The 13,880-nt window shown below is 37.4% G+C and overlaps 1 protein-coding gene across 1 annotated transcript in view; it reads left to right on the top strand.

The window, feature by feature from the left end:
- ZDHHC17 (zinc finger DHHC-type palmitoyltransferase 17) overlaps positions 1–13,880 on the top strand; it is a 77,146-nt gene that overhangs the window by 25,481 nt on the left and 37,785 nt on the right. Inside the window, exons 3-5 of the mRNA XM_069773476.1 lie at positions 2,744–2,866; positions 9,185–9,262; positions 10,681–10,825. Of these exons, the coding sequence (XP_069629577.1) occupies positions 2,744–2,866; positions 9,185–9,262; positions 10,681–10,825 (346 nt within the window). The remainder of the gene's footprint in view (positions 1–2,743; positions 2,867–9,184; positions 9,263–10,680; positions 10,826–13,880) is intronic.

The following is a 13,880-nucleotide window of genomic DNA, read 5'->3' as shown; positions in this document are numbered from 1 at the left end:
AATCACTTGTACACTTTACCATAGGTGACCAACAGTAATGTTGTGGTTTAACCCTGGTAGGCAGCTGAGCCCCATGCAGCTGCTCACTTGTTCCCTTCCAGTGTGATGGGGAAATGAATCAGAAGGGTAAAAGTGAGAACTCATGGGTTGAGATAAAGACAGTTTAATAGGGAAAGCAAAAGCTGCCGCACACACAAGCAAAGCAAAACGAGGCATTCATTCACTGCTTCCCATCAGCAGGCAGGTGTTCAGCCATCTCCAGGGCAGCAAGGCGCCATCATGTGTAATGGTGACTTAGAAAGACAAATGCCATAATGCCAAATTTCCTCCTCCATCCCCCAGCTTTTATTGCTGAGCACAGTGTTATGTGAAATGGGATATCTCTTTTGATCAGTTGGGGTCAGCTGTCCCAGTTGAGTCCACTCTCAGCTTCTTCCCCACTCCCAGCCTACTTGCTGGTGGGGCAGCGTGAGAAACAGAAAAGGCCTTGGTGCTGTGTAAGCACTGCTCAGCAATAGCTAAAATATTGGTGTGTTATCAAAAGTGTTTTGCTCACAAATCCAAAACGTAGCCTCATAGGAGCTACTATGGAGAAAATTAACTTGATCCCAGCCAAAACCGGTACATGTAAGGAAAATCCTAATCCATTGCATGAAAGGTTTACATGATTGCCTCTTACACTTCATAGAAGTTAGCGTTCTTGTGTTCTTTGTATCATTCTAACAATTTAGAATATTTTATTAATATAATTCCTGCTTGTTGTGTAGTACTGCTTATTTAAGCAGGATGAGAGTCAGCTAAACTCAGCCATAGGCAGCACAATTCTTTTAGCTGGTGATAGTTATACCTAATAGCGGGGCTTTAGGGGAATTTCTTACATTATGGCTTCAGTTAGTTGTTTAAATGAAGGCAGCAGGTTTGTTTACGGTAGGAAGGGTTGTCATAACAGCTGACTGGAGTAGAACAGCTTGTCAACAAAAGGGTGTTTTGCTATTCTATATGAATCACTTTCCAGGTTACCTCCAGATGTTGTAATATGCTAGTGTGATATTGTACTGCAGTAAGATTAGAATTTGCTGTCTTGCTTTCAGAAGTCTTTATTTCCCCCATCTCTTCTACTGTCTCTTCTCACACCTTGTTCTTGGCTGACCTGCCTTTAGTAGTTGTAACCTGTTTCAGTGGCCCTTTCAGCTGGGGCGGTGGAAAGTCAGGAATGGTATGTGTTTAGCCATTTGAGCGAGCACTCATCAGGCCACACTGCTGATCTAGACTGGGACTTGGAGATAGTGTGCCTCAAGATTGGCCAGACTCAGAACCTTATCAGTTTTTCTGGCAGTTATGTGTGTCTGAGTATGTCTCTCTTGTCTAGCTGGTTGCGTATTTTTAAGTCTTCATAAACCAAACTGCTTTTCTCCCCTGCTGCCCCCAGCTGATTAAAAACAAAGCTTTGTCATCAAGATTGTTCATGACTGCTGCTTTTTTACTCAGTCTGAGGGACCATATTCTACAGGCTTGTTGCAAATTGGTATGTATTGCATGCAATAGTCTTTGTTCTGATCTTTTGTGAAGATTATAGGTATGACAGCAATTTCTAGCATTTTTCATAATTTCTAGCACAACTTTCCCAGGAAATTGACAACAACATAATGTAAGTAGGCTTTTGTGTCTAGTACTTCTTTTTTAATAGTGTCCAACTAATTTATGTGCTTCAAACCTGTAGTAGGCTGGGAGAGAATTCCTGAGGTTTGTTGACTTGAATCATTTGAGGCTTCACTATGGGAGTGCTGTCCAGATTGAGGATCCATTGAAATATATGAAAGAAAAAGTAAGAATGGTAACTACCCCAGAAAAAAGGTCTCTGCATCAGTTACGTAAGCTGATCAAGTGGAGCAAAAGTGCCTTAAGTTGTCTAAGGCTGTCTCTTCTGCAGAAAGTAGAACATAGAAGCAGCATAAGGAAAACTTACTTAGAGTCCAACTTTGAGAGACTGTTAAAATTCTGCTCTAGCAGAAGTTGGATGTCACAAGGCATTGATCTTGATTTCAAGTTGTGCCTGCATATCAATCTCCTCTTGAGACTTGAGAAATCCCTATGGGTGGTACAGATATTGAGATGTAATCTTTACTTGCCTTTCTGCATTGCTTTTATTGCCACTAAAAATAGGTGGTAAACCAGTGTAAGCATCAAGACAAACATTATTTAATGGTGGAGATAGTCCTACATTAGATGCCTAAGTCATGTTTATGCTTCCTGATTTGTTTCAACTTTCAAAATATATGTAGATTTTTTTTTTTTTCAAATGAAGATAGCTCCCATTTAAGAGTCATCTTTAATGAAAGAATTAATTTCATATGAAGATACTGTCAAATCAGTTGGCTAAGCTCTTTTGGTTGTCAAGAGATAGAAAGGAAGGAGAACAGAGGTGCGAGAAACAAATGTAGTGGAGTTCCTGGGAAGAGATTTATTTATACTTGGTATACTACTGATTGATATTTTGCCTTGCTCTGCTCTATGGTTTGCTGCGGAGACAAGTTTTCTGTGAAATCTTGAATTGATTAATATGACTTCTGCCAGTGGAAACTTGTTGCAAGAGATCTGTAATCATACAGAAACAGAAAGTAAAAGTTTCTTCTTAATTTCTCTTCTGTTTAAACTTTTGTATTGTGACTGCAAGTCTGGTGTTTGCCAAATGCATTTTTATCTAAGGTAACAGCTTTGAAAAAATCTTGTTTTCTTCTTCAAGGTATGGAATATACGAACGATGTAGAGAGTTGGTGGAAGCAGGTTATGATGTGCGACAACCAGACAAAGAAAACGTAACGCTTCTCCACTGGGCTGCAATCAACAACAGGATAGATCTGGTGAAGTATGTATTACATACACTTTGTTAAACATAAACTAATCGTGTCCTTAAAAATGTTGATTTCTTTTTTTTTTAAGGTGTTAAATAATCTTAAGTCTCTTAAAAATCTCAATTTTTGGTCTTGAAATTTGGGAGAGGGGGGAAAAGTTAGAAGACCTAATTTGCATTTTGGCAGCAATGTTTTGGTGACAATTAACAGAAATAAAACCCGCTATATGTCCAGAAGTCAAGCTCAGACTCTCCTCAGATGAGAGAAACCTGCGGAACAGCCATTCAGCTGTGCATGCTATTTCTTTATACCATGGTATACTTGTTGAAATACCAAGTTTCTTTTTTGAGAGGGGCAAGTTTGATGCTAGCTGGTGGTGAATGTTTTTGAATAAGCAAGATTAATATGATGCAAGGGGCAATTCCTACTTCATTCAGCATTTCAAGGAGTTCTAACTTAAATAACTTCTTTGTATTTTAAAAACACAGCTGTTACAAAAGGTAACACTGCAGCACCTCTCCTTGCAAGTAATAAAAAATCTTTAATAGTGGGACCTGTGGGGTTTTTTGCTTTTCAGTTTATAAAATCTGGAGCATAATACTTGGGACTAGGTTTTAAAACCTATTATAATCTTTCAGCACATGGATAGCTTAAATCCTGAAGGGATAATTCTTAGTACTTGCTGTTCTCAAACACGAGTGTGTATAGAACATGGTTTTTTTTCTCTACCAGTAACAAAACAATGAATTAAGTACATGCAATCAAATCTAAATACACAAAATATTATTGAATCAGCAGGTTTCTAGAACATTTGACATAAACTGCACGTCTTCAATCAGTCCACTTTTCAAAACCATTCTTTCTAATGTGTGTACTTACACACAAAAACAAATGCAAAACATCTTTAAGCACATTCTCCCCATGTATGTCCATCACCAGCACCTTCCTTGGACCGGATTTTGAGTTTCTAGAAGATCTCAGGTTCATGTTTCTCATCCTGTATTTAAAGGTCTTTGAGTTCTGATGCAGTTCTCTTAAAAGAAGGTAAAATAGATAAAGATAGGTATATAGATAAAGATTTAGATCTGATGAGAAGGACTTTGGGGTCCTGGTGGACAGGAAGCTGACTGTGAAGCAGCAATGCAGGCTTGCGGCAAAAAAAGTCAATGGTATACTGGGCCTCATTAAGAAAAGTATTGCCAGCTTATTAATGGAGGTGATCCTTCCTCTCTACTCAACTGTTGCAGCTGGACATCTGTGTGAAGTTGTGGGTTCCCCTTTGCAAGAAAGATATGAACTTACTGGGGAGAGTCCAGTACAGTGTTGCAAAGATGATTAAGGGACTGAAACATCTGACATGAGGAGGGGAGAGCTTGGACTTCATAGCCTACAGAAGAGAAGGCTTATCTTGTCAATGTATATAAGATTCTCCTTGAGGATCTTATCAATGTATCTAAGTACCTGAGATACCTTGTAATAGATAATACCTGGAATCTTATCAATGTATGTAAATACCTGATGGGATTGAGTAAAGGAGACAGAGCCAGACTTTTCTCAGTAGTGCAGAGGGCACAAATTAAAACACACATGAAATTCCATCTGAACATCAGGAAGCACTTGTTTTACTGTGTGGGTGACTGAGCACTGGCACAGGTTGCTCGGAAAGGTTGTGAACTCTCCACCCATGAAGATACTCAAAACCCCACTGTACATGATCCTAGGCAACATGATCTAGATGCTTTGATCGGGGATGGTTAGACTAGATATATCTCTGAAAGTCCCTTCCAAACTAAACAATTCTGTGAAGTAATTCAGTGTTTCTGAAAGAAATTTTTATTATATGCAGTAGATAGTACAACAGGTTTTATGTCTTTGTTGTGGGTAGAAGTTTCTCAAGGAAATCATAATTGTGCATTTGGTATCTTCCTTTCATTATAAGATAGGTAACCAATGTGCTTTCCGGCACACTGAGAGCCTCTTGCAAAAGTGATGCAGGACCCTGGTTTACCTAAATAATGTTTTTTGTGAGAGTACATTTTAGTCTCTGTTGTTTTCTTCCTTTTCATTCCATTTTCCCTCTGGGTGGTGCTGAGTCTTTATGGCTAGCATCTTACAGCTTGCTGTGAAACAGCTGAAATGCATAAAATTTTTCAGATAGCTGTTTTTCTTTAAGAAAAGTACAGCATCTAAAAGCAGTTGTTGTATTTTGAGCTCACTTTTTATCCATCTTGAGTGCATAATGAATTATGTGCAATGAATTGTTCATCTTTTGAGCTGTTGGAAGACATACTTGGATTTCAGATATTCCATCTCATTTGGTATGTCTTTATAAGGTCTGAAAAGTGAGTGGCATTGAGACAACTATCATCATTTAAAAACATCAGTATGTCATGAGGCATTTGAAAACATAGGCCTATATTGTGGATGTTTCTTTATTAACTTATGTGTAGTTCCTGTATTAGCTTCTCAGTGCAGTGAATCTACCTCTGTGATACTTGATTATGACTTAATGCTTTAGTTCACTAGCATTTTATATATTCTACAGCTTTTTCTTAAAAAAAACCTAAAACAACAAAACCAAAACAAACAAAAAAATCACTGCCCCAGAATATCTGTTTGGGGACCTTCTGCCATTCACAGAGTAAAACTGGACTAAATTTTAAATTCCCCATGAGTTCTCTTTTGAAGCTAAATTTGTGAAAGAAGTACTTTAACATGTGAGTATTTTGTGGTGTATTTTACCCTTTTTTTTCATCCTCCAAGTATGTTGCTAACAATTTCCTGCTATAGCAATTATATTGGACATAGAGGTGGTTCAAAATCAAAATGTCAGATTCAGATAGATGGAAGTCTGTGCTTAAGTCTCTATCTGAATTTCCAGTTAGTTCTTTATTATATATTAGGGAGATCTCTCCACCTATATTTGAGTGCTGGAAACTTGTTCTGAGAATTTTAAATCAACATAACTTCAATTGTATCAGCCATATCTCTTTCAAGTTATTTTAGTGTAAGCCCTGACAATTGAATGTTCTTAAATCTAATATGTCTAATTCTTCCTTTTTCCTCAACAGTATGTCAAAGGTCTTGTCCCTTCTTGATGCATCTCTACCACTGTGACATACTGCATTGCATTTTTTTCCTGCTGTCTACTAGAGTGCATGTGACTACTAATGTGTTTAACTGTATTTAAAATCCATTCCTCCTGATGCAGTTCTTACACTTCAAGTTCCTCTGTCTTTAGGGGGTCTTGATTTATTTTACTTTATATCACCCAGTATATTGTGTGCTCTCTCACTCTCTCTTTTGTGAGACACTGGTTTATTCTCTTTCCTTAGAATGAGATTGTTCTGTGTTTTTTCTTTCTGTTTGATGGGCATATCTTTCCCCAAGTCTCTGCTGTTCATGCCCATTCTGTGCAATGGATAATTTCATTAAATATGTTAGCTAGTAAGCTTGATGTCACAGAGTCTAAGTGTAAGTGGTCTGCTCTCATGATACCAGATCTCAGTGTCATGCTTACTGGGTATTGACTGTATAAGGTCTTCCCAATGAAGTAGGTTAGCAGCTCATCTGTGAAGAGTGCAGGCTTATAATTAGACTTCTTTTATTTTTAGTATTTCCTCATCCTGTCTATTGTGAGACTTGAGATTCAGTGTAGATAACAGTGAAACCCATTGATATTTTATAAGGAAAACTACGGAACCGTTTATTATTTCTGTAGGATCAGGGATAAGTGTTAGACATCCACAATGTAATTCTTTTTTCATCATGACACTGATCTATTGGTCTCTCCAACTCAATTTTGTAAAAATGCAAGAATTTGCCATATCTCTACAGTTACCTACTGCCAGCATTTCCCCATTCCCTGTGTCGAACTTTCTGCAGACAAGGATTTCTCTTCTACTTTTCCTCCTTCTAGCAATAGTGACTGTGTGCACTTCGATCCCACAAGCACTGAATGCTAGCTGGGGCAGTTTTCAAATGCCTGGCAAAGACTTAGTGATCCTAATGTGGAGATGAGTGGAAGTATTTTCTTCCTAAGGCAACCTCTTATCAGATCGGCTTGCTTTGCATGTAAGTAGATTACTCAAATAGGACTTGCACACCAGGCACCTTCTAGCATGGAAGCTTAGATGACTCACTGACAGTAGAATCGCCCAGTTTGTCCCTTTTCCAGGGACGTTCTCAACATGCACAAAATTCCTTCTGCAAGGTCTACCTAGGCAAGGAGATTAAGTTCTCAGTCTGGTTTTGCAGAGAAATCTCGCCATTTACGTGTACTGAAACTGAAATGCAGTGATAGTTCTCAACTTAGCCTAAGAACACGCTTAAGGAAACATAAAACATTATATTTCAATGCACCATCTGGCAGGAGATCGCCGCCTTGTCTTTTCTGAGTTGTCAAACTGCAAGTTCTTCCTTCTAAATAAAACGTACTAACCAGTAAGCAGTGCTGCTGCTCAGTAGAATCTGAATATATTGTGTTTCTGCGAGGACCAGTGTTTGAACGAAGACAATCTGTTTAATGTTCACCTCCCCATGAGTGGCTGTCACATCAGTGAGATGGATCCAAACTTTGACTGTGAATTTCTCTGTGCTGTCTTTTATCTAGACAAGATTTCCTTGGGAACTCCTTCCCAAGGGGGACTAAATAGCTTCTCAGTGTCTTTTTCAAATTTGTTCTTTGGTAGCTGATACTTTGCTTCACAATAAAAAAATTGTTGTTGTCGTCCCTTTACCTTATATACACCTCATCTTTTCACCTACACGGGACCAAGACTTTCACAAAATCTCTTTGGTTTTTCCATTGAGAAATCCCAAAGCTTAACTGTGGCAGAGATGTTGCATTTCTGCTCCTTTGGTGTTGGAGACCAGTGGAGTGGACTGTCCCGCATCAATCAGAGCAGATCTTGTTTGTCATACAAACCAGAGTTTGTATGACTTTGGAAAGTCTGCTGAAATCCTTCATTGTGTCTGATGGCTCTAAAGCAACTGTATAAAAGGACTTTTCCTTTAGATGTTTTTAGTGTGGACATGTACAGCTAATGCATTTTTCAGTTTCTGTTCCTAATGGTAACTTTTGGGCTGTTTTTGAAGTTTCACTCTGAATCAATAAGCACTAAAGAAATAGAAGGTAGTTAGTTACAGTAATGTTTTTCGAATTGTTCTGTTTGTTGCCCCCCTTCTTGCCATGTCATGAAACACTTAAAGGAAATTGAGGTGCCAGAAACTCGGTGCTGAGGATTTGAAGGACAGTTTGTGTGGGTGGGAGAGCAGCATTCATATATACCTGACAAGTATTTTGAAAGCAAAAAGTCTGCAGGCACAGGTACTCGAAACGTGCAAGCACTTAGGAATCTATAGCTAGATAGTACTTTTCAAAGGTCTGTCAGTAATAAGTTTTTTTTTATTGGCTTGCACACGAGTGAATGAAGAACTAGAAGCCTTCTGGGAAGGCCTTTTTTTTAAAAACATTAATTTCTTTGTAAGGTGTGCATTTTCTTTCACAAAGGAAAAGTAATATTGCCAGTTCAGTATCCCATATAAAACAGGAAGGAAAACAGTTCACAGAAATGGTACAAATGACTATGAATATGAATTGCTGCGATTAAATAAGGGTAACTTGTTTTGTTCCTACAGGTAGCTTGTTTTTTTATAACTGTTCTTGAGGGAAAACTAATTTCTAGCCCATCATTTAGAATTTTTTTTAAATACGCAGATGTGTTTGTCCTTTGATTAGTAACAATAGAGAAGTATGTAAAAATCTTAGTACTTGGTTAAATGCATAACTTAAGCATGAGCTCTTGGAACAGTGACTTCAGCAGGGCCATTCCAGTGATAATACATGCTGCAAGTTGAATTGTATATAATTTTGCCATTTAGCCAAAATTCTCTAAATATGCTGGTCTTCTAGCAGCATATTATTTTACCATTAATTCTGCATTCTTTTTAATGCAGCAACCCCTAAATATTTCAGAAGAATCCATTTGATTAAATACTTCTGAAGTAGCACAGTTTGTACTAATATATATAGCAATTATTCTGTTTTACCTTAGAACCAAACTAGGAAATAGCGGCATGTTTAAAACACAGTAGGAAGCATCCCTACTCTCCCAGCCCACACCAGAAAGGCAAAAAATTGAATGTATATATGCATGACCTCTAAAAAGGAAGGCAAGGAAAGGTTCTGGTCTTCTAAAAAGGAAGGCAAGGAAAGGTTCTGGTCTTCTGGTCTGTAACTGCCTGTTTTGCATAACATCAAACATGCTTACTGTGTGTCCTTTATATTTAACCAAGGCAAGCAATAATGTTTACTATTTCTGTTATTCCAGATACTATATATCAAAAGGTGCTATCGTTGATCAGCTTGGAGGAGATTTAAATTCTACTCCACTTCACTGGGCAACAAGGTGGGGAAAAGTCTTCTGGAATTTTCTTTTCCTGTGGGTTTTTTTTTGCTTAACTTGGAATCTGGTACCGACTGATTTATGAAATTGCTGTATTTTATGGCAATACTTTGTACAAGAATTAATTCAGTCATTGGTAACTGGACACACTGTAAATGTGGTATGTTTGAGCTACAGGAGCTTTCAGCATATAGTTCAGTTTGTCTTACCTCTTTCTGATGTAGAGGAAGATGATTGCTATGATAGGAAAAAGAGTAAAGTAAAATCAAGAGTCTATAGTCACCTGGGTTTGCTCTTACTTTGAAGATCTTATTTTTGTCAGTCTTCTGAAGTTCAGCAACATTTGTGCAGATGGGGCTTGGGATGATTTTGTGTGACATTGTCCTTGCAGTGTTCTATTACATGTGTGGATTTTTTTAAAGATGCAATTAAAATCAGATTTATGCTGTGGAAGATGCTCCGAGAATGGTGAATGGCTGGGAAAATTGAAGAGAGCCTTTGAGAAGTAGCTGCTCCTTCAGACAACTGCCTAGAAATAGGCATGAATGGAACACTGTCCATATTAATGTTTTAAACTGTAGACTGCAAAAGGAGACTTAAAAAATCAGCTTTTAGAACATTTAATGTATCAAAATAATTTGTTTACTGAAGATGAGGAGTTGCTTGTTAGCCTCCCTTAAAGATTTGTAGCTTGTATATTTCTTTTTGTTACAGATCGCACTCTAAGTTCTGTGTTAATAGCACAAAAGCTTGATTGAATTTCCTGGTGTTGATAGCTGTAATCTGTTGTTCTGTGAAGCATTGTCTGAAGCTGCTTCTGACAGATTGAGAAGGCCTTTTTGCTCATGTCAGAAACTGTGTACTGACAGTTAGGCACCCTGTCTACAAGAAGGATTTGCCTATGCTCATTATGCCAAAAAGATGCTTAAGCTTTTAATGTAGAGTAGAGGAAGTGTAGACCTTCAGTTTTCTTTTTTTTTTTTTCTATTTTTATTTCACTGCTGTTTTTAATAGTAGAAAGATAAACCATATGCCCCACAAAAAGTGAGAGTATATAGCCAGTCTGGCATCTCTTAAAATAGCAGGTTTCATGTGTGGATTGGAAGAAGTCATAGTAGACTAGATTTCTAAACTAGTAACTTGGGTTTTGTTGTTGACTGGCTTTTTGCTATACGACATGCTTAAGCAAATTGCATGGGATGAGTGCATTGGCTGCACAGAATTTGCTCATATGAATGAGTTTGCTTACTCAGTTGCAGAATCAGGTCATGACAATTGTTGTTTTCAAAGTATGAGTCAAAGTGGAATCTCTGGTAGTGTGATTAACTGCTAAACATATTTGTTGTATTCAAATATTCACATTTTAATGTTTTTTCTGTATATAGTTATTCAGTTTGGTTTTTGTGTTTTGTTACATTTAGGCAGGGTCACTTATCCATGGTTGTACAGCTGATGAAATATGGGGCAGATCCGTCGCTAATTGATGGAGAAGGATGTAGCTGTATTCATTTGGCTGCACAGTTTGGACATACTTCGATTGTTGCTTACCTGATAGCAAAGGGACAGGTAAATTTTAAGTAATGTCATATTTAAATATAATCTACTCAAAATCAGAGTAGGAAAACAATTGAAACCTATACCTATCATTTGGGAAATGCAGAATATTTGCCTGACTAAACATAAAAATAATTCTAATTCTTTCATTGTAGATTACAGTATTGATGTGCCACCTGCTAACTTAATTTTCTCTAACAGTAGTCTGAATACTTCGGCTTTAATTCATACCTGTCTAGTGTAGTATATGGAAATTCCAGGAGTTATTCTTTTACCATTCTTTATTTCTAATGAATTTAATCTTTAAATGTTGAGTGACAATGATAGCAAATATTTAGAATTCTTCACAGAATCATCAGGTTATACATGGGTAAAGAATCTAATGACAAAGAGCTGTCATAGGTCATCTCTTTTTTACACCTCAGTCCACAACTTTTATTTATTGCTGTTACTAATTGCATACATGTGTAAATAAAAAAACCCAAACCAACCCAAAACCTTCTTGCTAGCCTCTTGCATTACTACTGGGTCTGTAAAGTGTATATATAGCATGTGTATTCATTACTGTTCTCATTGTCTCCCATCCTTCATTCTGTATGATCAAAAACATGTTCACCTTTTTGCTACTCACCCTGCATTATAATTTGTAGATTTACTCAGCCACAGATATGTGCCTGAAGCACAAATTTGACTTACTTTGTAAACCATATAGACAAGTCAAAGCCCGCTTCTCATTTTTACAGTCTTGCTAATGCTGTTCATGCTTTTGTATTCTGCTTATTCTTTCAAATAGCAAGTGGGATATGATCCAATCAGTGTTCAGGTAGAATATGACTACAAAATCAGTGGGTTTGGTCTGTGTAAAACAAATACTAAATTTACTGCAGAAAATGGTTTGTGCCTATACATGTAAAAAAATAAACTACTGCTCCATGCAGTACTCTGTTTGTATCTGAGAACTGTTTGGTAAAGCAGTATTTAGTGTATGAAAGAGTAAGCTAGGCACAGGAAGAGGCTGATCATATATAATTGCGATTTTGTAAGAGAATGATTGAAGAGAAATACCTTTTCATCAGGAACAAGTTTTGTATTTTGTTCACAAATTATGTGTAATTGTATGTGGATTTTATGTTACTAGAAAAATCTTGCAGATGTTACACAAGTGTGAACTTGTTTAAAGCTTAGCATTAATGAAGTATAAATGGCCTTTAAAATGTTCTGCTACGAGTATGAAATCTCCCTGTAAATGTTTGTTTGTCTTCATGTTTATATACACAGACTTGTCCTATTTATCTGAGCATGTAATACTTCAGTCCAAAAGAAGCTGTGCATCTTTACATGTGTACATACATAAATGCGCAAAACTTGCTTTAAAATTTAAAACTTATTATCTCGGCAACAGCTCTGCTTATAGCTTTTTAAAAGATGATTCTTATTAAATCACCTAAATGTTACCAAGTGTGCTTTTGGCATCCATTCTGTGCTGTAAGTTCAAATTACTTTTAACAGTAATTTTTGGAAGCACTTCAAAAAGTTCAACTTGAAAATTATGTACTGATTTGTACGTTTAAAATATAGTATGTTTAAAATACAGTAATATCAATAGCATTGTAATAACAATCCCTAAACTTACAGTTCTCTAGCCATACTATGTACAACTACAGAAGCTACATGGTTTCTCTAGAATCTATGGGAGATACATGGTTCTACTTTTTATTCTCCTTTAATGAGTACATATGAGGTCATTAATCCCTTTTTTACTTTGTACCTCCTTTGTGATGCCATGATTTTGGTTGGAAACTTGAACTGCTTTTGCTTATGTGGGCTTAGCCTATATACTACTTGCAAATTGTTCTTGCCTATTGTCTTTACACAGATGAGGTTCTCTTATATCCAGAGAGTAGGCTTGCCCTTGTTCTGAACCTAATTGTAGTATGTGTGCTAAATGACAACTAAATAAATGTCAAAATACAGGTCAGTGTAGGCTGTTGTGCTTTGTTAGTTCTGATCCTGATGCCATTGTGGACCTGCATGGTCGGAGGAGAGCTAGCTTTCAAAACTGTGTAGAGAACTGACAGGTAGATTAAGAAGTTGCTCCTGATTGCTTCTTGTCCCTTTTTGAGACAGAGCTGGAACCTAACTTCAGTGTTGCTGCTTCACTCTCTTCCTGGGCTGCAGCAGCCAACGGCAAAATTTCTAATTTGAGGCTCGAGTCCAGTCCTCTAGCTACTGGAGTGTAGTGTAGGGGAAGAACTCTTGGCCAGATGCCCTCTGACCTTGGTTGGAAGTGAACCCGTTTTCATGCCAGCAAGTGCTACTTGGCCAAGAGACAGCAGTGGCTGATAGATGTTGCTTTTTATTTAGTCATGTCTCCTACTGAGTTTTGAGAGATTAATACCTGACTGTATCATAACTTGCTCGTGTTGTTTGTGTCAGTAGGATGCCTGGGTCAAAATCAAGCCTGGGACAAGCACACGATCTAAATATAATCAGATAGCAAGTAACAGAATCTGTAGGACAGTTCAAGTTTCGGTAAGATCATTATTATAAAAAAAAAGCAAGAAAAAAACAAACCTGAAAAGAGCTTGAAGGCACTTAATAAGGTTCAAAATTGATACTTATACTACTTGACTGCTTGACGCTGTGCTTGCACTACTTAAAATGCCAAAGGCATATCAGGGCCTAGCATACGCAAACATGTCACCCCGTAATAAGATATGGATATGGTATATCGCATGGTTGAATAATGTGTTCTCCTCCTGTGGCATGTGTGAGAACTTACTTCAGTCACAGGTAACAAGTGACTATAAAGTTGCTAGTAGGGTAAAATCACGTAAGAAATATTCTGGAGCTAAAATCACAGTTTAACTATTTCATATTCATAGTTTAACTATCACTTATCAAGTATGTTTTGGTTTTTTTTTTTATTCTCAAGAGTTGCAATTTTATGTGTCAACTAATGTCCCAAGCTATATAGGGCCGCCTTCTGGGCTATGGTCTAGGAGTAGTTGGCATCTAGGTTGAGAGATGCCACTGTGGTACGAGCAGCCTTGGTTGCTTTGGTGCT

This window comes from Haliaeetus albicilla, chromosome 28, assembly GCF_947461875.1.
Source record: "Haliaeetus albicilla chromosome 28, bHalAlb1.1, whole genome shotgun sequence".
NCBI lineage: Eukaryota > Metazoa > Chordata > Aves > Accipitriformes > Accipitridae > Haliaeetus > Haliaeetus albicilla.
The sequence above is the reverse complement of the archived record's forward strand: the minus strand, read 5'-3'. Positions and strand labels throughout refer to the sequence as shown.